At 42.5% G+C, this 25,649-nt stretch overlaps 1 protein-coding gene across 1 annotated transcript in view; it reads left to right on the top strand.

Moving 5' to 3' along the window:
• DST (dystonin) overlaps window positions 1-25,649 on the top strand; it is a 484,671-nt gene that overhangs the window by 352,891 nt on the left and 106,131 nt on the right. The window contains exons 55-62 of the mRNA XM_015408298.1: window positions 178-344; window positions 8,798-8,957; window positions 9,193-9,519; window positions 9,695-9,779; window positions 13,483-13,724; window positions 14,933-15,139; window positions 23,604-23,723; window positions 23,850-23,957. Of these exons, the coding sequence (XP_015263784.1) occupies window positions 178-344; window positions 8,798-8,957; window positions 9,193-9,519; window positions 9,695-9,779; window positions 13,483-13,724; window positions 14,933-15,139; window positions 23,604-23,723; window positions 23,850-23,957 (1,416 nt within the window). The remainder of the gene's footprint in view (window positions 1-177; window positions 345-8,797; window positions 8,958-9,192; window positions 9,520-9,694; window positions 9,780-13,482; window positions 13,725-14,932; window positions 15,140-23,603; window positions 23,724-23,849; window positions 23,958-25,649) is intronic.

The raw sequence follows: 25,649 nt of genomic DNA, 5'->3' as shown, positions 1-25,649 counted from the left end.
TTGCAGTGTAAAATTGGCACAATAATTTCCTGCCATCTTGGAAAATTGTTCTTTTAAATCCCCCCCCCCCCCCCCCCCCGGTAAACAGAACCTTGAAGAATCTGCATCTTCGTCTTTTTACACCTTTGTAGCAATACAGTCATTATCTGGCAATCTGATTTTTGATTTTGTCTTCAGCTTCTCCAGAGATTGTTGGATGACCGCAAGCCCACTGTTGAACTAATCAAACGTGAAGGGGAGAAAATTGCAGAGTCAGCAGAGCCTGGAGATAAAGATAAGATCTTGAAACAGCTGAGCCTTCTAGATAGCAGATGGGATGCATTGCTCAATAAGGCAGAAGCCAGGTACTTGAAAGGTTTTTATTCACTTACAAGTGCATCAGGGCTCACGCCTAAATGCAGTAAGGAATGCCATATAATCTGCAGATGTATAAAGATGTTCATTCTGTTTATTATAAGATTTGTATCCAAATTTGAGGCTGAATGAGAAAATGACTTTGAATGCATCATTACATTTGTGTTTTATTTAAGAAATGTATATGTCTCCTCTATAGGGGGTGACTGACAGCACAACAATAAAGTAATAAAACAATAAACATAAAAATACTAATATTTAAATAAGCCATTTAAAAAAGTGGCTGCCAGGGCAGAAAACACGTTAAGCAGTTTATCCATATAACTGTACTCAGACTAGAAGCAAAGCATGAAATCAACCTCTAAAAAATGAAACCATTAAGTTAGAAGTTTGAATAAAAACACCTAAAAGACAGTAAAGTAGCTAGATGTCAGAAGACCATCAAGTTGGAGAAGGGCATTCCAGAGACAAGGCACCACCACTGAAAAAGCCCTTTGTCTAGTTGCCACTTTCTTCACCTGTGCACATGGAGACAAAGAGGGGAGGGTTTGGGGAAAGCATCTTTAGCGGCAGACTGAATGGTAGTAGGCTTTTAGAAAAGCAGATAGGATCTCCCCCCCCCCTCCAAGGAATCCAATAATTACTCTCTGTAGGCAGATGGGGAAGAGGGAATCCCTGAAGTATACAAGAAAATCTTGAAGATTTGGGGAAAAGCTCCATTTGCTCCCAAACTGGTGGGTGCTGAGGGCTTCATGTGCACAGTGCCCTCATGCTGTCTACAGATCTCCCTCCAGCAACTCCTGGGGAAAGGCACCAAAGTTCAGTGGAAGAGCACATGTGTTGCATGCAGGGGTTTAGCACCTGGCTTCTCCACTTAAAAGGGTCTCAGGTCATAGATATTTGGGAAGACCATTCTCTGCCTGAGACACAATTCTAGTCTGGATAGTAGACAATAGTAAGGCAGAGGAACCAAAGATCCAATTCAGTATAAAGCAGCTTTTATATTGTGCTGTGAAGTCAAATGTCTTCCTGAAGTTAAGAGCAGGAGGAATTAGTATCAGAAAATAAATGCCCTCAAGCACATATCCTCAGGAATCCATTTCCCCTCTGTAGGCCTCTCTGCCCCAGCAAGATATTTCCTGGCTCAATGAGAGGGCTGCAGTAGCTGTATTTGGAGCCAACTCCATGGAACCAGGCAACTCAATCCAAATAAGGAGCTCCAGAAATGGATGCAAAATTGGTGGATCACTGAGGTGCTTAAGGCTCTTTAGCTTGGAGAAACGATGACTGAGGGGTGACATGATTGAGGTTTATAAGATTATGCATGGGATAGAGCAGGTAGAGAAAGAGGTACTTTTCTCCCTTTCTCACAATACAAGAACTTGTGGGCACTCAATGAAATTGCTGAGCGGTTGGGTTAGAATGGATAAAAGAAAGTACTTCTTCACCCAAAAAGTGATTAACACATGGAATTCACTGCCACAGGAAGTGGTGGTGGCTACAAGCATGGACGGCTTCAAAAGGGAATTAGATAAGCATATGAGCAGAGGTCCATCAGTGGCTATTAGCCACAAGGTATAGTTAGGGGCTGTGGGGCAAGTGATGCTCTGTCTTGTTGGTGCTTGGGGGGGCGGTCAGCAGTGGGAGGGCTTCTAATGTCCTGGCCCCACTGGTGGACCTCCTGATGGCACCTGGTATTTCTGGCTACTGTGTGACACAGAGTGTTGGACTGAATGGACTTTTGGCCTGATCCAACATTGGCGTCTCTTATGTTCTTAGGTGCGGGGTTGTGAATAGGGACTAAGTTGGATGGGCATTCAAATTGCACTTTAAAAAACTCGTAACGTGCATATTACATGTACTCCATTTTTGCCTTGGTGTTTTTCTCAAAGCTACACATATACACTCACACTTGCACACAAAACACAGAGTTCCATTTAACATGCAGTTTGAATCTTAGATGTGAATTCCAGTGTACATTTCAGATGTACATCTGAATGTTGCTTCCTATTGAATGCAATTCATTGTAGGTAGACAGCATCCACAAACATTTGGATTTTCATCTGATTTACAGCCTGGCTTCTGATCTAGCAGAGTGATAAACGCACAGAGTGCTGTTTTTGCATGCATATCTCCTTTGTTAGATCAGGATGGAAAGGGAGAGGGAGGATGCAAAGTATTTCTTAGATCCTATACAAAAATGTAACAAACAAAACAAGAAAGGTAGTGTCAGAATCTGGCTCTGCTGATTGTCTCTTCTGAGAGTGGATTAACTCAAGGGTCTGACAGTTTGTTCAGACTCACATTTCTTCGACCCAGTCCCCTACCACTACTGTGGGGAACGGAGACGGAGACGACGGTAATGGTGCCAGCGGCAGTTCGGGAACTGAAGTGCCCGCACCTGATGCCAAAAAGAAAACACACACGTCTGGAGGAGCCAAGCTGAAGAAGCAAGTGCTGTTCCAAGTCTCTGAGTGCTGGGACGATCCCGCTTGGCTAAGTGTCACCCCGGGGCTAAGAGGAGTGAGAGGACGTGGGGAGAGGGAGCGTAGGTGTGCGCCTTGAGCCTTCCAAGACGACCCGGAGCTGGGACGTATGAGAGAGGAGTAGGATGAGGAATCCTCCTCCTACAAGACCCTAGCCACCCTCTGTGCCGACATGAAGGAGCTGAAGGACAGCTACCGTTTCCTGGTCGACAACTTGTTGAAGGTGATGAAAGGATTGATGGAGAAGGACGTGGCTGAATCCTTGTCTAAAGAAGAAGAGGGGACTGAGGAGGAAGAGGAGGAGGTCCCTCGCCTAGCACCCCGCCGTGGGGCCAGGGAGCGTGAGCGACCTCGCAACGCACTAGAAGCTACCTTTGATGGGACCCCAACCAAGTTGGCCTTTTTCGCCATCCAGGTGAGGAAGATGCTGCGCGAATGGGGCCATACCTTTGCCACAGATGAGCAGCGAGTGGATTATGTGGGGTCCCAGCTCTGTGATAGGGCAGCCAATTGGTTTGTGGGACTGTATAATGTGGCTGCCCCGGAGCTGAAGAACGTGGATGCTTTCATGCAAGCCCTTCGCCACCAGTTCAAAGACCCGCTTGAACTTGAGAAAGCTCACACCTGCTTGCGTGGGATCCGCCAAGGGACCCAATCGGTGCAGGAGTACTTGGATGAGTTCAAAGTGACGGCCGCCAGATTGCTAGGCTGGCTGGAAGAAGTACTCATTGAATTCTACTGAGTGGGGCTGAACATTGTCATCCTGGAGAGGACCCTAGCTTAAGATAACCCACTAACCCTAGCAGGATGGATCCAGGTGGCGTGCGAGGCTGAGAACCATTATAATTTGGTGAAGCTATATCACCAGAAGGCTCCTACTCGGGAAGTCACCACACAGCATGGAGCAAGATGTCGGAAGCCATGGGTTCCAGGAGGAGGCGACTGGGAACACCGACTCAAGAAGGGGCTCTGCCTCAGATGCGGAAAGTCGGGGCGCTTTGCAGCAGAGTGCACCTGGAGTCATAGTGAGGAGGTGAATTCACAGGGTGAGTGGCGAGAAGGAAAGGGATGAGGCATGAAGATGCCCGAGAAGCGGCCGAAGTCGCCCCGGGCATTGCAGAGTTTGTGTTCTCCAGCACCCCCTCCTCCAGCGATGGGGATGAGCCTCCAGTGCAGGAAAACGACAGGGACCTGCTGTGAAAGGCGCCAGCCAGCAGGTCTGCCAAGCATCAGCACAAAACTTGGTGAGAAATAGTTCTTCCTTGCTTTTTGCTACCGTGACTGTATTAAACCCCGAGGCCAGCACCTCTATTCGAGTGTGTGCCCTCATAGACTCGGGGTGCTCCCGTGACCTCAACAGCCCCTAGTTAGTAACTGGACTCAGGGTGGCAGTAGTGAAATTGGACGAGCCGGTGGTGTTTTCCCAGATGGATGGAACCACCATGCTGTCGTGCCAATACCGAACTGTAGAATTGCCCATTGGGGTGGGAGAGCATTGGGAACTGCGAAACTTTATAGTGCACCCCACAGCCCTGTTCCCGATGGTGTTGGGGAAACCCTGGTTGGGGGTGCACGACCCAGACGTGCAGTGGAGCAAAGACTGTTTGACTTTCCTAGACCCCAGGTGTAAGGCGCACCAGTGGCGCGCTAAATGGGGAACAGAACCAGTCCCAGTGCCGGAGCGGGTATGCCCAGTGCAAGAAGAGCTGAATGCCATTCCCCCAAGTATCATGACCTAAGGAGGGTCTTCGAGGAGAACAAGGCGGATGAGCTACCGCCCCATAGAAAGACTGACTGTACTATAGAAATTCTCCCGGGTCACAAAATGCCAAAAGGGAAACTGTATGCCATGAACCCCTCTGAGCGGGAGGAACTTAGGAGGTTCATCGACAAAAACCTGGAGCGAGGATTTATCCGCCCTGCCAAATCGTCGTTCGCTGCCCCTGTGTTGTTCAGGAAAAAGAAAGACGGGGGTTGTGACTGTGCACAGATTACCGAGGGTTAAACGCTGTCTCCATGTCAAATGCATACCCCCTCCCCTTGATTAAGGACTTGCTAGCTGAGGCTGCAAAGGGGCGGTTTTTCACCAAACTGGACCTGTGAGATGCTTACTTCAGGGTGCGCATCAGGGAGGGGGATGAATATAAGACTGCATTCAACACGCCGCTGGGGCAATTTGAATACCTAGTGATGCTGTTTGGGTTGGCTGGCGCTCCCAGAGTCTTTATGAACCTGATAAATGAGGTGCTTCACAAGCATCTGTTCAAAGGGGTGATAGTGTTCTTGGACGATGTGCTCGTTTACATGCAGATATGGACTCGCATGTGAAGTTAGTGCGCGAGGTGCTCACTGCCTTGTACGACAACCACCTCTATGCCAAACTGTCCAAATGTGAATTTCATAAGACTGAGATGGATTTTCTGGGTTACCGGATAACTCAGCAAGGGCTGGGAATGGATCCTAAAAAGGTACAGGATGTACTGGGGTGGGAAACCACGAAGACACGGAGGCAGCTGCAGAGTTTCCTAGGATTTCCCCATTTTTATAGAACCTTTATCCCAAACTTCGCCCAGGTAGCATTGCCCATAACAAAATTGTTAAAGACTAAGGGGAAGAGCCCTAATGCCACTAAAGGCTCTTGCAAATTGCAATGGACGGGGTAATGTCAAAAAGCATTTGAGGCACTGAAGGCATTATTCACGTCTGAGCCCATTTTGCATCACCCCGACGAGACTAAGCCATTTGTGGTACAAGTCGACGCCTCTGATGTAGCGATGGGTGGCACTATTTTACAAAAGGGGTCCAATGGGAGGTTGCACCCCATAGCGTACGTGTTGAAAAAGTTCTCGGGGGTTGAACATAATTGGGCCATTCGGGACAATGAAGCGGCGGCTTGCCACAGCATGCTAGCCAGAGGGAGGAGGTGACGGACACTGTGTTTTCCCCAGCGCAGTTGGGGGGGCAGTACTCACCCGCAGCAAAGCGAGAGAGAGCAAAGAGCCGGACAAGGATCTGGACTGGCTAGAGACTTTTACAGCCATGTTCTCCCCTCAAGACCTGGAGGCTGTTGTAGCGGAGGGACTGCAACACCAGGAGAACAGACTTTGGATGAGAGGAGGACGAATTTATGTGCCAGAAACCCTGCGGGGAGATATGCTGTCACAGAGTCATTGTAGTAAGCTTGCTGGACATTTCGGGTACATGAAATCTTTGCACCTACTTCAGAGGCAGTTCTGGTGGCTGGGTCTCAGGCTGGGTCTCCCAGTTTGTGAGCAAGTGCCAAACCTGCCTGATGTGCAAACGGCGTGGAGGGAAGGTGCCGGGGTACCTCCAGCCGCTGGAAATCCGAGCTTCCTTGGTCAGTCATTTCAATGGATGTTATAACTGATTTACCCAAGAGTGGGGGGAAGACTGTGGTGTGGGTGGTTGTGGAGTTTTTCTCTAAGCGAGCTCACGTTGTGCCGTGCAAATCTATCCCAACAGCCAAACAATTAGCCGCCCTGTTCTTGCAACACATGGTGCGATTGCATAGCTTGCCCCACAAGATAATTTCAGACCGAGGTTCTCAGTTCGTTTCCAAGTTCTGGAAAGAACTCATGAAGTTATTGGGCATAGAAAGGGGGGTGAGTAGCAGCTACCACCCCGAAACTGATGGCCAATCGGAGCGCACCAATCAAATTTTGGAGCAAGTACTGCGCTATTACATAAATCATCAACAAAATGACTGGGTGCAATTGTTGCCATTTGCAGAATACTCGTATAATAACTCTCTCCATAGTTCCATAGGGATGAGTCAATTTAAAGCTGTGTATGGATATGAAGAAGTTCCCCTCCCGGTGGTGGATCTCGCCCAGCCCGTAGAGGGAGATGGTCAATTATGGTGGTCCAATGTGACAAAGAACTGGGACATGTTGGAAAAAAGTTAAACAAGGCTAAGGAGGACTACAAAAAATACGCTGATGCGAAATGATCCCTGGAATGGGATTTGAAACCGGGAGACTCTGTCTATTTGTCAACCAGGAACATTAAGGGGTTACAACCGCGCCGCAAATTAGGCTGGAAATATGTAGGACCTTTTAAGGTGCTTAGAGTGATAAATAAGGTTGCTGTTGAGCTTGATCTCCCTAAGTCTCTGCTGTCCCTGCACTCTGTGTTTCATTTCAGCTATCTGAAACGAGACCCAGGACTCTCGCATTGGGTGCTGCGTCCTCCAGCTCCGCAACCCCTCTACGGGGCGCTTTGCAGCAGAGTGCACCTGGAGTCATAGTGAGGAGGTGAATTCACAGGGTGAGTGGCGAGAAGGAAAGGGATGAGGCATGAAGATGCCCGAGAAGCGGCCGAAGTCGCCCCGGGCATTGCAGAGTTTGTGTTCTCCAGCACCCCCTCCTCCAGCGATGGGGATGAGCCTCCAGTGCAGGAAAACGACAGGGACCTGCTGTGAAAGGCACCAGCCAGCAGGTCTGCCAAGCATCAGCACAAGACTCGGTGAGAAATAGTTCTTCCTTGCTTTTTGTATGTCAGAATCGGGCTCTGCTGATTGTCATGTTGACTAATGTCTTAATTTGTTTCAGTTGTTTTCGCCTTTGTAGTTTACTTTCACTTTTGGGGCACTTCGATCATTTGGTCTCATCTCTTTCTAGCCCTCTCTGCCATAAATTCCGAGGGATGGGGGGGGGGGTAGGGGTGAATGAAATATATCTGTGTGTATGTGTTGTAAAAGTTAGAATAGCTTGCTTGTTACAACTTTCCCATGAGAACGGCCCCAAGGTGTCTGGCCCATTCGGGAGCCTCTCAACCTTGGAGAAACATCTGTTGCTGAATGATTAACTTTGTAGTGCTATGTAGTATGAAGGGGGGGGAGTGAAAGAGGGTGAGAGGGTGAATGCCCACTGCATGACCATTGCATTATGGGACACTGACCATTTGCCTATACAATACCTAACCCTTGATCTGTTCTTTAGTCTGAACAAGAGATCTCTCTTGTGCACATCTAAATTTCTGTTTTTAATAAAGCTTTCATAAAAGACTATTAAACTGAGAGTGGATTAAGGGTCTGACAGGTAGGTTTCAAATGGTGACATTTTCTTGCACATTGACATTTGATCATTATAGCAGCCTGCTGCCCTAGACAATCAAATTTACTGCTAACATTTACAGAGGCAAACAAATAAAGATATTTAGGACTGAGCAATTATCAGTATTTCAGTGGCAGGAAATGTTATTTATATTTATTTGTTTCAGGTTTTAATGAGCTCAATGGCTATGCTTTCCTTCTTACAGGTCCTTTGTCCAGTGTGACTCATCTTTCATTTCCTTGAACAGAACTACACACTACAAATAATGTGGGCTTGCCAACAAAAATGGCAGTTATGTGTTGCATTCCCTTCTCCCCCTCTGTAATGAGTAGTTAAACTAAACCCTAATCCCAACATTGTTATGATTTGTTTTTCCTTATCATTGGCTGTCACTTGAGGGGGCAGAGACACATACATGCTAATGACATCAGCATATGGGTTAAATGGAATCAAATGTTACTGAGAAGGCTGAGACATACAACACAGAATCTTTCAGTGGCAGCCCTGTGTGCTTCTTTTAATGTGAAATTCTGTTCTTTGAATGAGTGAGGTTTAGTTTAGCACAGCTTTCACCTCCCTAGATGTGCTTCTACTGATATAGCTTGTTCTTTTCAACTAATCGATATGGAATTCATAAAACTGTATTAAGCAAAAGCTATAAAATATTGTGATCTCTTCTCCATTATGGCTTGTGCTAGTTTAAGCAATGCTATCTTTTGTTGCTGGTTCACAGAATTTTATTTCTGAACGATAGACTCCTCACCACCTCCAATTATATTTACATTTATGTTGCCTTAGAGCAGACTTGAAGACTTAAGTTTTGGATATTGTACATCCTAACAAATGGGTTTTGTTTTGTTTTATGTTTTGTTCTTGTTGTAGGAATTGTCAGTTGGAAGGTATCTCAGCTGTAGCACAGCAATTCCATGAAATCTTAGAACCCATGGTTGAATGGCTAACCACCACTGAGAAGAAGCTTTCAAATTCCGAACCCATTGGAACACAGGCCTCCAAATTACAACAACAGATTTCTCAACATAAAGTAAGAACTTCTTGCTTCATTGTTTTGGGCCATAATTTCTTACTTAATTGTTCAACAAATTGAGAAAACTCATTTTTTTTCATTGATGAGTTTGTACATATCTTTATTACTGTCAATTCATAACATTATTTCCATTGTCCTTTTGTGTTCGGTTGTGCTTATTTTTGGTTTACATTTTTCCCTTTCTTTTCTTTTCTTTTCTTTCTTTTTTTACTATTTTGAAAACTTCATTTAGGCCTTAGAGGAAGACATCATTACTCGCAATAAAAATTTACAGAAAGCTATTAGTATTGGTCAGGCTTTAAAGACATTGAGCTCCAGGGAAGATAAAGATATGGTGCAGGAGAAACTAGATTCTTCCAAAGCCCGATATACTGAGATGCAGAAGAAGAGCTGCAGTAGGGCCGAGCTGCTCCAGCAAGCTTATTGCAACGCTCAGATTTTTGGAGAGGATGAAGTTGAATTGATGAATTGGCTGAATGAAGTTCATGAGAGGTTGAGCAAATTGGCAGTTCAAGGCTACATTACTGACTTGCTTGTGAAACAACACACTGAAATGCTGGTATTTGCATTTGTTTTCTGTTGATTTATGTTGCTGCTATTATTATTATTATTATTATTATTATTATTATTATTATTATTTCATTTTTTTAGTCCAGCATCTATTCAGGTAGAAGTGGTGGTTCACTTCAGCTATGTAACTTCTACATCTATAAAACAATTCTCAAATCATTTAGGTTCTTCAAGAAGAGATTCTACTCAGAAAGCAAAATGTTGATCAAGCAATACAAAATGGTTTGGAGCTCCTCAAGCAAGCTACAGGTGAGAGATTTAAGGGAACCAGTGATTTAGCAACCAGTATAACATGACATGTGATTTAGGATCTTCTCTGTGACTGTTAGCACTTATTAAATCCTTGTGAGAATTCACCTTTTTGAAAGTACTTCAATTTGGGTGAGCTTAGGAAAGTCTTTATCTGTCAGCTTCAACCCATCATTGATTATGGAGCTCTTCTTACTCAGATATTTTGAGTAAAGGTATGGAAAAGGTTTGAACATGTAGGAAAATTGCTACATAAATCCTAAAGGTATTAATCAGCCAACATTAAGCATTTTTAGGATCCATTGATTTCAATGGAGTAGTAAAAACCTATGATCATCTCTTATCATTGAAGTCTTATTGATTTCAAAGTGCCTCAGTATATAGAGCATCATATCTATAGGGGTCTCCTCATCTGCGAAAAGGTATCTTCCATCCTCTCAAATTCCATCCCGTTCCCGCTATCCAAATTTAGCTAACCCGCTGTTAACATCAGTAGGGAAAACTTAATCTTACTGCTTTAAAGGGGATTTAATTTAAGAAATCCCACTAATTTCCATAGCGTGAGCAACTTTCTATGTTTACATGTACGAATTTTGCACTGAAGGCATGGACCGTTTGTTTTCTTAGATAAGCCCTTGAATGTACAGGGTTCTGGTAGCACTGATTATTGTTTTCAAGCTTCATCAATAGTAAACCCATTTTATTTGTGATCATATGAAGTTACCATATTGAGTCGGATGATTGGTCCATCAGTCTAGCCCATTTTGGTTGGCAGGGGTTGATCCTGCTACATGTGAAGTATGAGCTCTAACAGTGGCCTTTCTCCCTCCTTTTTGAGCAATAGTTTGTCATTTTTAATTGATTAGTGGGTGGCAGATATGTGGAATTGTCCCATGTGGCTTTTGGAGTTTAAGGAAGGAGTAAATAGTTTGCCACTTAAATATCTGATGCTTTTGACGTAATAGTATGAACTCTCCTCTTTGACTCACTCTCTCTCTCTCTTTTGGAGGGATAAATAGAAAAATGTTATAGTGGCTCTCTGCAAAACTCACAAGTGAATTGAATGATTAATTTCCCTTTTGCTTTAAGAGAGACTGCTTCTCCCACACTACCAGTACTGTGGGAAAGCTGCATTCCAATTGCACACACAGCATGTCTGGTTTGTAGACATACAAATCCTAAATTTTCTAGTTGCTAGCTCCATAAGCTCTCCAAGATATACATAATTTGGGACTGGGAGGCAGGGAGACAAGAGGGGGAGAACTAGTTCAGAAACAGAATGTACATTGTTCACTGAAAGGTGAACTCAGTGTAGTGAATTGTACAGTGTTCATGTGGGCTTTCATTCTTCGTATAGCAATGATAGTTCAGATAGGGTCAGGAACAGATAAAAATGTGTATTCTTGTTTGTAATTGGTGCTGACAACTGAATAACCATCAGGAATTTAACAGATTAATTGACCAATTAAATTTAAATTAATTTGCATGCTACAAAATCTCAATATAGGTGACTTCTTTGAAGACACTGTATTAGGATAATATGCAATGTAATACAAATTTACTTCACATATATATCCTACCTTTCTTCCCAGTGGATACCCAAAGTTGCTTACATTGTTCTTCTCCATCTTACCCTCACAATAACCCTGTGAAGTAGGCTAGACTGAGTGTATGTGACTGACCTAAGGTCAAACAGGAAGCTTCCATAGCACAGCAGGGATTCCAGCCTGGTTCTCCCAGATCCTAGTCCGACACTCTGACCACTACACGAAACTGGCTCCATTTCAAGATCACTGATTTCAGTTGGCTTAGACTGAAGCAGCTTTGCATAGGCTTGCACTGTCATCCTGCTTTAAGATCCAGAATGTTACTGCTGATTTACTGCTGATTTTCCATGTGCTGAAAGAGCCAGAGGAGTTAGCTGTGTTAGTCGCTGCAAAATAGTTGCTGCAAAATAGTAAAAAGCCCGGTAGCACCTTTAAGACTAACAAACTTTATTGCAGCATAAGCTTTCGAGAAACACCGTTCTCTTTGTCAGATGCATACATCTGATGAAGAGAGCTGTGTTTCTCAAAGTTTGTTAGTCTTAAAGGTGCTACTGGACTTTTTACATGTGCTGAAAGGTATCCTGTGTTTTGGAGTGTGCTGCACCATGAACAACAGAGTTTGAGCCCTCCATGTCCTTCATTCATGGATAGCACAGTAAGTACTTTGAGAAAGACCATGTTGTATCCTGCTCAGGGATCTCTAATCTGGCTTGTGTTAATGACATCACCATTGTATGTTTTGCCTTCTTGTTTGTTTATAGCATTTGTTTGCCTCTCTTCCAAAAATGTCTAAGGTGGTTTACAATAATGAAAATATAAAGCAATTGATTTTTTTTAAAAAGAAGCAGCAGATTGAATGTTTTTTTTTTAAATAAAGCCAGGCCTTGTACAAGATCACAGCTTATTCAGATTTTGAGATCAGAAATGTACTTTGATCAGGGTTGCCAGCTCCAGGTTGGGAAACACCTGAAGATTTTGCTGGTGGAGCCTGAGGACGGTGGAGTTTGGGGAGAGACTTCAGTGAAATATAATGCCATAAATAGGGATGTGCACAAACCGGGAAAATGCAGTTTGGTTCGTGGTGTGCCCAGTTTGCAAACCATGAACCATCATGAACTTTTAGCTGCCAAATGGGTTCAATTTTTGACATGGTAGAACCCTCCCCCCTGGCATGCTAGAGACACCAAACTTGCAGGGGATCTCCAGCTGACTACCTGCCTCCAGGTTTGGTGAGGAGTGGGTTTACAGGGTCCAAGCTACAGCCCCCCCCCAAAAAAAGAAGATGTCCCCAGGAAATTGCTTTCTAGGGAAATAACCGGCGGTCATTTTGACAGGCACAGGTTCAGGAGGTTCAGGAGTGTGTATAATGGATCCTGTGCAAGCTAGAGACACCAAACTCACAGGAGACCTCTGGCTGACTCTCCAGGGTCCAAGTTACAGCCCCCAAAGAAGGTGTCCCCAGGAAAGTGCTTCCTGGAGAATTGACAGGTGCAGGTTCAGGTGTGTATAGAGCAGATCCTGTGCAAGCTAGAGACATAAAAGTCCCAGGGGACCTCCCCCAGATGCTCCTCTACATGCCCTCCAAGTTCCGCTCCCCTTTTGCTTTGAAATTTGGTAAACATTTAGATTGAGTGGAGACAGTCTGTCTGGAAATGTATCTATCACGAACCACCACAAACAGCTTGAAAGTCTGTGGAAAGTTTGTGCTGGTTGACTTGTCACAAACTTCACGTCACAAACTTCACTTCACGAACCACAAACTGCCCAAAATTCATCACAAACTTTAGTTCATGAACCGGTTCATGCACATCCCTAGCCATAAAGTCTACCTTCCAAAGAAGCCATTTTCTCCAGGTAAATGGTCCTTTGTCTCCTGGAGATTAGTTGTAATCCCAGGAGATTTCCAGCCACCACCTCTAGGTTGGCAACCCTAGCCTTGATCCTAACATCAACGTATGGTGAGATAAACTCATAGGGATCCCCCTCTGTTTGAATGGGGGTAACTGATCAGTGTATGCTGAGGCATGTGTGAGTATTCTCCACTTAAATGAAAGAGGAAGCTATTCTAGGCAGTGAAGGTCCATACAAACACTGAAAGTCTTATTTGCTTTAGATAAGGTTTTTATTTGTGGAGTAATATCTCTTTCAAATTGCAGGTGATGAAGTTGTCATAATCCAGGATAAATTGGAAGGCATTAAAGCAAGATACAAAGACATCACTAAGCTGAGTTCTGATGTGTCGAAGACCTTAGAGCAAGCTCTACAACTTTCTGGGCAGCTGCAGTCAACTCACGAGGAACTCTGCACTTGGCTTGACAAAGTTGAAGCAGAATTACTTTCATATGAAACTCAGATCCCCCAAGGCAAAGAGTTAAATCAGGCACAAGACAGACAAAGAGTGGGTATAAATACTGAAGATCTTCACATATCTAAGAAGTGATTTCCTGTAAAGAGATGTTTACTTATTAAGTAGTATACTGTGCAGATTTCTGGATGAATATGGCACCTACTTTCGCTGTGGTTAAAATAGAAGATATATTTTCCTTCTTGAAAGCAGTTATGAGATTAATATGGCAATCCTAAACCCTGGATTGGTGCAGCCCTGGTATACCTGGTTGATATCTTATGTCCTCTCAGAATATCCTGCATGAGCCAGGTGTGATGCCAAATCCATAAATCCTTTGCTTTCACACACAAGGTGTAATTGTTTGCTCTGTGTTGATCATATTGTTGTAATTTTTATGTGGTATAAAATGCTAACTGCAACAAATACTTTGTAAATGAAAATCTGAAACATTGTTGCAGTTTAGTCTTTATTTTATCCAGGACGGGACCATTTTATCCAGGACGGGACACAGTATTAACTAAACACAATTAAAGAAATGTACATGCCAAAGATTTTTGTTGCCTTAGGTTTTAGATATATGTTTGAAAGTAAACTCAATTGATACTGGTACACATGTTGTTGTTCAGTTGATTTATACAACAAGGGGAAGGGGGAAATCAGGGTGTCACAAATATGTTTATTACTTTTGTTTGCTTGATTAATGACTGGCAACTCCTTTCACCTCCAAAGAATGGTAGTCGCTGTGCAGACTGTGGGAATGCATTCTGTCAAAACTTCCCTTCGGGAATCACCTGCTTATCTGTTAAGTGACTTACAAAAGCAAAGGTTATTGAGCTGAAATGAGAGTGCTGTTTACAGCTGTAATTTGGGAGCAAAATACTCCAGCTCTTTCCTCTTTGATTAATTAAAGACTGGGTAGGGGACATATATGGAATCTTAGGTTTCTGTGTGTGGATCTATGCCAAAACAGGCATTTTCAATGTTATTTAAAAAAATTATTAGTTTTTCATGCATATAGTACAGTATAACACAATACAAGATAGAACACACAATTGTACAGCCTAGACGGTTAGTGAGTCAGGCAGATTGTAAATCAAATGCACATCAGTAAGCTAAGCGGCCCGCTTATAATTAATTAACATAAAGTCATAAAAATCTATATCCAAACCACTATAATATACAGCTAAACTAAATTAAACCCATTTTTGTCCACCAAACTTTAAGACACTTTGCATTTTAAATGTTCTTTTTATGTTTAGGAACTGAAAAAAGAAGTAAAACAGAATAGAAGCTTACTGGACACTCTCAATGAAGTCAGCAGTGGTTTGCTGGAACTAGTGCCATGGAGAGCAAGGGAAGGGATAGACAAAATGGTCACAGAAGACAATGAACGGTACAAATCAGTGAGTGACACTATAACCCAAAAAGTGGAAGAGATTGATGCTGCCATTCTAAGATCACAACAGGTAAAAACAAAACAAACTAACAAAACATAGTTTTATTGTCTGTTTGGTATGGGAAAAAATAATCTCGGGGGATCTGAATACAAGCTTGAAGCTCATGTTAGTGGAATGCCTTTGCTATAGTTACACAAGAACAGTGGCTGCTTGAAAAGACCATGGTCTTCATTTTAGACATGGGGGTCCAGACCAAAGCAAATCGAGACATTGTTGAAGCCATCTGCCACCTTGTTGATTTAGAAATTATGGATCAGCCTCTTATTGAGCAGTGTTATAAGTGCTCTCCATAAGAATTCCACCAGAGAAAGGGTTGTAGACTCAAACCTCATAACTTTTGCAATCTGCACTGCTATGTAGGTCAAATACCAGCTTGTGTAAACAGTTTCTTGAAATAGAGATGCAAACAATGGTCGGAGGGTACTATGTTTTGTTAGTTTCTCTAGAAAGGCAAATGTTATTTGCAATGGCCAGTAGGATTTTAAAAGACAGTATGTCCACATTAGTATTTTGTTAAGATTCATTCTTCATTTTTTCTAAACATCTAATTTAATCAGTGTGACTCAGTTCATATACGTCTCTTTATAAACGTAGAATGTACTTTCTCTGATTATAAATGTGAGATGACAGCGTGTGTTTGTGGTCTCTTTCAAATAAATTAACAGTATGATGAAGAATTACTCATAAGGGATGTGAAGAAATGCCAGGCCCTCATGCTTTACTTTTAAGACATGAGTCATAATTAAAGAATAAGATCTGACAGCTTATCAGTTAGATTTCACTTTAAGGTGAATGTGCTATCTGAATAACAGCATAAGATGAGCCTTGCTGGTTCAGACTTGCCATCCTTCTAGTCCAGCTTCCTGTTTGACACAGCATCCAAAAACGTTGCCCTGGAAGGTTAGATAGACACTCCAGAGACTAAGACCTTCCCTGATGCTGCCTCCTAGAACTGGTATTTAGAGATTTACTGCCTCTGAATATGGAGGTTTTCTTTAGTCACCATGGGTAGCAGCCATTGATGAACCTATCCTCCATGCATCTGTCTTATCTGTGCTATTGGCTGTCACTTCATCCTCTGGCAATGGATTCCAAATAAGGTGTAAAAGTGGCAATGAAACCACAAAAATGTAATAGTAATATTTCTTAACCTGGTTCAGGAGATAATTGGGCCAGCTTATGTTGGTGAAAGAACATTGTTGAATTAAACAAGCCTAATGAGGAAATCTTTGTAGTTGTGAAGTTTGCATATACCACCACATGTACAAGTTGGCTCAATACAAATTATCACCTTGCCCACCTTTTATTGATTGATTGATCCAATTTATACCCCTCCCTCCCCAGAAAGGCAAGCTCAGGGCGGCGTACACAACATTTCATAAAAATACAATTAAAACCTATATAAACATACTAGGAAAAAGGCCCGTTGTGGAAATAAATACAACGGCCTCTAGAAAGAGGCTCTGGGCGGGTGCCCCAGCCTTGGACACTCAGTGTCAATTTGCTGTGGCGACCTCAGCAGGGTATAATGACACTGAGTCCACCATTTTCTCCAGAGGAACTGACCTCTGCTACCTAAAGAACAGTTGTAATTTTGAGTGATCTCCACCCCTCACCTGGAGATTGGCAATGATGGTTCTCCAGAAGGGAATGGTTGGTTTGGAGGGTGGAGTCTATGGCTTTGTACCTGTCTGAGGTCCCACGCCTCCTGAAACCTCACCCTCTCCAGGCTCCATCCCTCACATCTCCAGGAATTTCCCACCTGGAGTTGGCAACCCTATCTCCTTCCCAGCCAATCATCAACCTACCTTTATTTCCCCCTCACTCTTCAGCTTTCCACCCCCCACACACCTGCAGCCTCTCCCGTACTCTGAAGCCCTGACTACTATGTCACATTGGCTGTCATACGGGGGCCACCTCAACAGCATTTAGGGATACAGAGCCCACCATTTTCTTCAGGGGAACTGATCTCTGCCATCTGGAAAGCAGTTGTAATTCTGAGTGATCTCCAGCCCTCACCTGGAGATTAGACACATTTGACCTCAGAACAGCAAACTGTTTAAAATGATAGAGGCAAAAGCCAATCAAGTCACATATGCAAAAGCAATGCAGCCAGTGGATAGGGACAGATTCTGAGTGACATACCAGGGCGCCAACCAATTCCGGAGCATATGGAATGTTCTAGAGAAGTGCCACCACCATTTGGCTTTTATATATAAGGAAGATAATATAAATAACAATCAATTAAAACAGTTAAAATGCTAGAATATTATCAGATAAAGCAAGAGCAGAAATTATTTCTAATATGGCTTAGGTGATCATATGATTCCCATAACTTTTCTACCAGCTCAGTTCACTCACTTACTATGCGGCGGGCTCAGGCTAGAGACAACGATGGTAGGTCAGGGCACAGGCTGTAAGTGAAGGTAACGATGGTAAATCCAGGGCACAGGGACACTCCACAGTGTATAATGCAGCTCCTTAGTCAAACACCTGGTGGAAGAGCTCCGTTTTACAGGCCCTGTGGAACTTGTTGGGAATAAAACATAAAGTTTATTTACTTTTTAGTTTGTACATGTGTGTGTAAATCAAGTTGCTTCTGACTTACAGTGACTCTAAATGTGCTATTGTTGACAGCCTTGCTCAGGTCTTGCAAACCTAGGGCTTGTGGTTTCCTTCATAGAGTCAATCCATTTCATGTTGGGTCTTCTGCTTTTCCTGCTGCCTTCAACTTTTCCTAGCATTACTGTCTTTCTCAGTGACTCTTGTCTTCTCATAATGTGATCAAAGTACTGTAGCCTCAGTTTAATCATTTTAGCTTCTAGCGAGAGTTCAGGCTTGATTTTTTTTTTTTTGCAAATCTATTCTTTACATGGTCTTTAAGCTCTTTGGGAATGCTGCTTAGTTTGTATTCTGGCACTATGAATGTTTTGGCGTTTTTCTCCCGCTTTATTCTAATTTTTGATATTAGCAATTCATGGTCTGTACTACAATCAGTTCCTGGTATTGTTTTAACAGAGAGAATAGAGCTTCTTCAGCTTTCAATTGTGTAATCTACTTGATTTCTATATTGGCCGTCCAGTGATGTCCATGTGTACAGTCATCTGTTTGGTTGCCTGAAACATGTGATCACAATGAGCAAATTGTTATCTTCAAAGAATTCTATGACTCACTCTCCTGCTCATTTCATGCTTCTAGCCCAAATCTTCCAACAATATTTGATTCGGCTTTGTTTCCTACTTTTGTGCTCCAGTCACCTGTGATAATCAGCACATCTTGCTTAGGTATTGATCAGTTTCTTCCTGGACACTTGCATCAAAGCTTTCAATTTATTCCTCTTCAGCATTTATTTATTGTATTATTTATTTTATTAATTCAATTTATACCCCACCCTCCACGCAAGCGGGCTCAGGGTGACTTACAACATTGGCAGCAATTGCCGATAAAACCAAAAAAACATTATAAAACAATACAGTACAGATAAATTCCTAAAATCATAAGGTGCTATTAGTTATACAGTTCATTGCTTGCAGTAGCATGCTGGAGATGTCTACAGCTGCTGAATTCCGGCTCAGTGTCGTCCTGAGTCACTCGATGGTGTGAGCCAGATGTTAAAACTGAGGGTCAGGCTCATTGATGGTAATAGTGGGGGCAGCTCCTAGTTGAAGGCCTGGTGGAAGAGCTCCATTTTATTTTATTATTAAAACCTAGTTTCTTATCCTTCAAATATAGTTTCTATTCCTTCAAATATATCGATTCCAGTTGCGCTTTCTTCCACCAGGAGAACTGTTCTGGTAATTTCAGATTGTCTTTTTTATCCAAAATGTCCTGGTATCTTAACGATTCTTCTCCCACATATACATTAGGTAAGGTAAATGCCTCTAAAGGAATAATCAGTTATCTTTTAGTATAAAATTTTTTATGTATAGGGTCCGAAACCTTTAATAATGCTGCTCTCAACCAATGTTGCTTAAAATATTTTTGAGGGCCTGCTTTTTCATACCACAAAAAAGCGTTCCTTCCTAGCAGTAAATCATGGCCCTCAATTTTTAAAAGTCTCTTATCTCCTAAAGTAATCCATTCTTTACTCCATACTAATGCTGCAGCTCTATAATACAATAACCAGTTCGGTACTCCAAACCCTCCTCTTTCTTCACATCATGGAAAGTAGCAGATTTCTCCAGTTGTCCAAATCTTGTTTAGTTTTTTGTAGCAGTGCTTTATAGTTGTCTTCATAGAGTGTACTACATTTGTTTGTAACCATAATTCCTAGATATTTAGTTTTTTTATAATCTGACATCTTGTGATTTCTTGTAACTTCTCTTTTTGTTTTTCTTCCAAGTTCTTAGTTATAATTTTGTTTTTTTCTACATTTATTTTGAAGCCCGCCACTGCTCCATACTCTTCAATTTTATCCATCAATGCTCCTGCTGCTTCTATTGGGTTTTCAAGTAGTATTTTAAAGTGTTCTTTCTTTACTTGAAGTCCAGTTATTTTACTCTCTCTTCTAATGGCTTCATTCATAACTTCCAGTACCATAATAAACAAAAGTGGGGATAAGGGACAACCTTGCCTCGTACCTTTCTGAATCTCAAAATTATTTGAAAGCTCACTTTCGCTTTTTGTTCACTATATATTGCTTGAATCATAGTAATAAAACATTCTCCTGCACCTAACATGTGAAATGTCTCCAGCATAAAGGTCCAATTAACATTGTCAAATGCTTTCTCTGCATCCAGAAAGATTATTGCCATCTGCTTCTCATGATGTAATACATAGTATTCTAACACATTCATCAGTATTGATAGGTTTTTAAAAGGATTAGACTAGGGGTCCCCAACCTTTTTGAGACTGTGGGGACCTTTGGAATTCTGACACGGTGGTGGGCACTACCATAAAATGACTGCCATGGGAGGTGGAACCCACCACAAAATGGCTGCTGCAGGAGGCAGAGCCACATACACAGAGGAAACCCAAGTGCAGGGGAGAAGGGGAATAGTTTATAACGATAATGGGAAAGAGGAGTGAGAGAGAATAAAACTAACACTGGTGGCAGCTGCCACTGAAATTATTATTTTAATCTGCCCAGCCAATCAGAAGCTCTGCTGGGCAAGTGCCCCCCCCCACTTTCTAAAAACACTTGATGGGTACCAGGAAAGGTGTTGGTGGATTCCATGATACCTATGGGCATGTTGGTTTAATATTTTTCTTTGTCCTTCTGTAAGTTTTTGCAATTTATATTTTTCCAAATAACTTTGGATTTTTTTCCTTGCTCACTGTTGTTTTCCCGTAAAGTATTTTATAATATTCCTTCATAGCTTTCTTGATTTCTTCATTTCTATGGATTTCCTTCCCATCTTTTCTCAGGACTTTAATAAAAGTTCTTTCCTTCTTTTGACTAATTTTATAGGCTAGCCATCTAGTGGGTTTGTTAGCATTTTCAAAAAAGTTTTATTTTGCAAAATATAATTTCTTTGCTATCTCCTCTTTCAATAAACAATTCATCTGATGTTGTAACATTTGTAGTCTTCTTTTTGCTCCATCATTATTTACTTTAGACATCATAATATTCTCTTGTAGATTTATTTGTTTTTTCAGGTTCTCAAACCTTTGTTTCCTTTGCCTATTTACTTTTGCTGCTTCTTGAAATAATAATCCCCTAGAAAATGCTTTCATTGCATTCCATATCACCTTTAATGATGTCTCTTGTTTTTTATTTTCTTTGAAAAAGACTGTTAATTCTTCCTTCATTTTGTTTATGAAGTTATTGTTTCTTAAGATTCTTAAGTTCACGGTCCATCTGCTTTTTCCCCCAGTTGTTTGCAAAAGCAAACAAAAGGATGTTGTTTGCAAAAGCAAACAAAAGGATGTTGTTTGCAAAAGCAAACAAAAGGATGAGATTCCACATCTGCATTTATACTACCTAGCGTCGCAGCTGACCAATCTCCTGAGACAATACCACAACCCAGAGGATCTTGACTGGCATCATATAGAAGAAACTGCATTGACCCATGGTAATTTCAAAGACCTGCTCTGGATAAATCAACCTCAAAAGCAACTGAAAAAGATTCACAACCCTTATCTGCAGATGACTCTCCAAGTATGGTACAAGAATAAATCTCAACTGACGACCTCTCCATCCAAACCAACAATGGTTCCCACAAGCGTACGAAGAGTCCTCTTTCCAAACATGGAAAAAAGCAGGCATCACAAGACCAATAGATCTAATATCTAAAGGCAAACTACTAATGAAGACAGAACTTGAGCAAAAAACACAAAGTAACATCACGTGGAATAAATATCTTCAAATCCAGCACCTAATTTACGACCAGCAGTTCAAACCTATTTGACAAAAATCACTTACTAGCTTCGAGAAACTAATGGGGAGACACGAACGGAAAAAAGGCCTTATTTCAGTGATCTACAAACAATTACTCAAAAACATAACACACAAACCACCCAGCTACCAGGAAGCCTGGCACAGAGACCTTAAGCAACACTTGACTGATGATCAATGGGGAGACATATGGAAAACCCATGCCAAGATATCGAATTCAAACATCATCCAGGAAGTGGCACTTAAAGTTTTGCACAGGTGGTACCTTACACCTGCCAAGCTATCACACATCTATGTTGGAAACATTGTGGACTAAGAGCCACATACTTCCACACATGGTGGGAATGTCCTTAGGTTACTCAATACTGGAAACAAATTATTCAAAATATCCACTCCCTAACAGGCTATAACTTACCGTATGATCCAGCATATGATCCACTCTAATGGCAGAAAGTGAAGAGGACCTAAAGAATCTCTTGCTCACGGTAAAAGAGGAGAGCGCAAAAGTGGGCTTGAAGCTCAACATCAAAAAAACCAGGATCATGGCATCCAGCCCCATCACTCATTGGCATATAGAAGGGGAAGTTGTGAAAGTAGTGACAGACTTCACGTTCCTGGGATCCCAGATCACCGCAGACTGTGACAGCAGCCATGAAATTAAAAGACACCTGCTCCTTGGGAGGAAAGCGATGGCGAACCTAAACAGCATGATAAAAAGTAGAGACATCACCCTGCCAACAAAAGTCCGCATGGTCAAAGCAATGGTATTCCCAGTAGTCATGTATGGCTGCGAGAGTTGGACTATAAGGAAGGCCGAGCGCCGAAAAATAGATTCTTTTGAACTATGGTGCTGGAGAAGACTCTTGAGAGTCCCTTGGACTGCAAGAAGATCAAATCAGTCAATCCTAAAAGAAATCAACCCTGACTGTTCCCTGGAAGGCCAGATAATGAAACTGAAGCTCAAATACTTTGGCCACCAAATGAGAAGGGAGCACTCACTGGAGAAGACCCTGATGCTGGGAAAGACTGAAGGTCAAAGAAGACGGGGACGGCAAAGGATGAGATGGTTAGACAGTGTCATAGATGCAACGAACATGAAATTGAGCCAACTTCAGAGGACGGCGGAAGACAGGAGGGCCTGGCGGGAGATGATCCATGGGGTCGCGAAGAGTTGGGCTCGACTGTGCGACTGAACAACAACAACATGATCCAGCGATGATTCTGCTTCACCTCTGGCCCAAGGATAGCCCTCCTGAAATACGAAAACCACTGATTAACATTTTATTAATAGCAGCCAAGGTATCTTTGGTGAGTAAATGGAAATCAGACTCACTCACAACCATGCACAATGGCTCCACAAAGTGTGGGATTTCTTCCTGCAAGAGAAAATATCCATGTGGACCACTAATGTAGATGCCGAAAGTCAACTGCTTAACCTCATGGACAAGTGGTCACCCTATACTTGAGAAAATGAACATTGATAAGTTCGATTGGGAGAACATCAAAACTCCCAAATTCAACACTCTTCTTTATGGGTAAAGCTGAAATACAAAAATGCCCACTTTAATTTACAAATAGCACAATATAAATATAGGGGTCAGCGCAACCATAACTACTATGTTTATTCAAATAGAGCAATATATTACAATGTGCTTCCTCTTTTAAAGTTTGGTACCATGTGAGAACCGGGTTTTTTTCCATGTTTTTATGTAGTACAACTGTACAGTGTGTTAAAAGTTGAATATTCAAATAGAGCAATATATTACAATGTGTTTCCTCTTTTAAAGTTAGGTTAAAGTTACCTTTTCAATAAACAGTGTTTTTAGAAAAAATGTTCAGCCAGACCAAGAGGCTGCTTAATTTAGCATTTCTCAAGGCTTCAAACCAGGCCTCAGAGGACTCAAACTAGCTTTCAAGTACCTCAAGCAACACTGTTACCCAAAGGGAGTTTGGAAGGAGGTCTCATGTTATTCTAGGGTTGCCAGCCTTCTAAGTACCACTGTGTTACAATCCCTATATCTCAATTTTTGAAGCTGTTTTTGCCAAGGATCTATTTTTCTTTGAATACAAGCTACCACACGATTGATGGGGTTCTGTTTGCAAATTATTCTTTTTACTTCTGTGTCATTTCTTTAGTTTGATCATGCGGCTGATGCTGAATTGGCTTGGGTTGCGGAAACAGAGAAGAAACTGCTGTCTTTGGGTGATATTAGACTCGAACGTGACCAGACCTCTGCTCAGCTACAAGTTCAAAAGGTAACATGGTTCCATCTCTTACATGTTAGCCAGTTTGCCATGATTTGAGTGTCAGACCATTACAGAACATGTTTTTCCTCTGTGTTCTCATATTTTTAATATCACAATATTTTATTGTGTCATTAGGTATTTACTATGGAGATTTTAAAACATAAGGATATGATAGATGAACTTGCTGCATCTGGTGATGGAATTATGAAGACATGCACAGAAGAGGAGACCCAAGCAATGAAGGTAACGAAGTGCTTACTTTCTTAGTAATGTTAGTCTCTATCCATGATTTTTTTATTCTGCAAAATACCCTGAAGTATGCTTTGAAAAATTAAGCTACCACAATGGTTGACTCTACCTGCATTCTTCCTTCTGGAATAGGAAGACCCCAGATGGCTTTGTCCCCCATCCTACCAGTCTGTTAATAGCAACAGCATCCCACAGATATGGAATAAGAACATACCAGAATGCCCTGATAAATCAAGGGAAATGCCAGAAGCGTCACCGTTTCTCAGATAGCTTGGTATCATTCCTCAGCCCTGACCTTTTTAAACCCAGAAACAAAACACATTGTTTCATATTTCAAAGGATTGTGCAGTCACTAACCAAAGTTTCATTTCCACTCTTAAGAGCTGTTACCTGATCAAAGAGATGATCTTCAGTAAGTACTTTCTCTTGGGTTGGTCAGCATTATCGGTACATGGACTGTGGCATTTTGGGATGAAAAGCTTTTTCTTTATTTTTATCCATGCTTGAATCACCAGTTCTACACTTCTCATACGCCTGTTACAGCACCCCCACATACACACATCTCAGTTTTCCACTTCTGTATGAACACCTTCCTTTCAATATACATAACTTTCCATTGCTTGTAGTGAACTTCAGACATACATTACTCATGCCACATTCCCTTTGAACCACAGCTGAAACCCACCCGCTTCTCCTTATGTCCCTCCCCCTAGAGCCTGTAAGCCCAAAACAAACAGGAAGATAGAATAGGATATAATTGTAAATTTATAGTTACGGTGTTTCCAAGAGAGTTGCCTATAACCAGGGGTCTTTTGGGGCCGGAGTGTGGCGGAGCACCGCTCCGGGAGCCCGGAAGCTGGCAAAATGGTGGTGGCAGCAAGCCCTGCCCCCACCTCCCCATGCTACGGCCTGTCGCTGGCCTCCCGGGGCCTGTGCAGGAGCGCTGCGACCCCAGGGAGGCCTAAGGAGGCCCGTTGCCACCTTCCCAGGGCCTGCGCTGGAGCGCTGCGGCCGCAGGGAGGCCCAAGGAGGCCCGTCACCACCTCCCTGGGGCCCGCGCCGGAGTGCTGCCGCCCTGGGGAGGCCAGAGGAGGCCTGTCACCACTCCCTGGGCCAGTGCCAGAGCGCTGCGGCCCGGGGGAGGCTGGAGGATGCCCGTCGCCGCCTCCCTGGGCAGGATTCTTTATGCTAAGTTACTTCCAAGTGGGTTATAATTACTGGTTATGTTTCGAGCTGTTTTGCCAGATGTTTTCTCTGTGCTAGTCTAATGGGATTATTCTATCAATGGAATTAATCTGCTAATACATATGTATATGAAAGAAGAAAAAGCAGTGGGGAAGATTATATTTTCTATAATAACCCCACTCCTCTCTACTTTCATATAAATATACCATCAATGGGGTTTGATGCCCATCTGCCCAACTTTCTGATCCATCTGGGCATATACTACAGACTCATCCAGGGTTTGGGGACTGATTGCCATTTTATATGTTTTTAGTTATTGTTGCATTTTAATCTGAATCACAGTATTGTATTTTAACCGTTTTAGTGGGTAGTAACCTGCCCTGAGCCCACTTGCGGGGGAGGGTGGGATAGAAATGTGATAAAATGAATGAATGAATATTATAAGGAAACAATAGTAGATAAGATACAAGAATCTCTGCCATGATAGAAGAATTTGTACCA

The sequence above is a fragment of the Gekko japonicus genome, unplaced genomic scaffold (assembly GCF_001447785.1).
Source record: "Gekko japonicus isolate JY-2015 unplaced genomic scaffold, Gekko_japonicus_V1.1 scaffold383, whole genome shotgun sequence".
Classification (NCBI taxonomy): Eukaryota; Metazoa; Chordata; class Lepidosauria; order Squamata; family Gekkonidae; genus Gekko; species Gekko japonicus.
The sequence above is the reverse complement of the archived record's forward strand: the minus strand, read 5'-3'. Positions and strand labels throughout refer to the sequence as shown.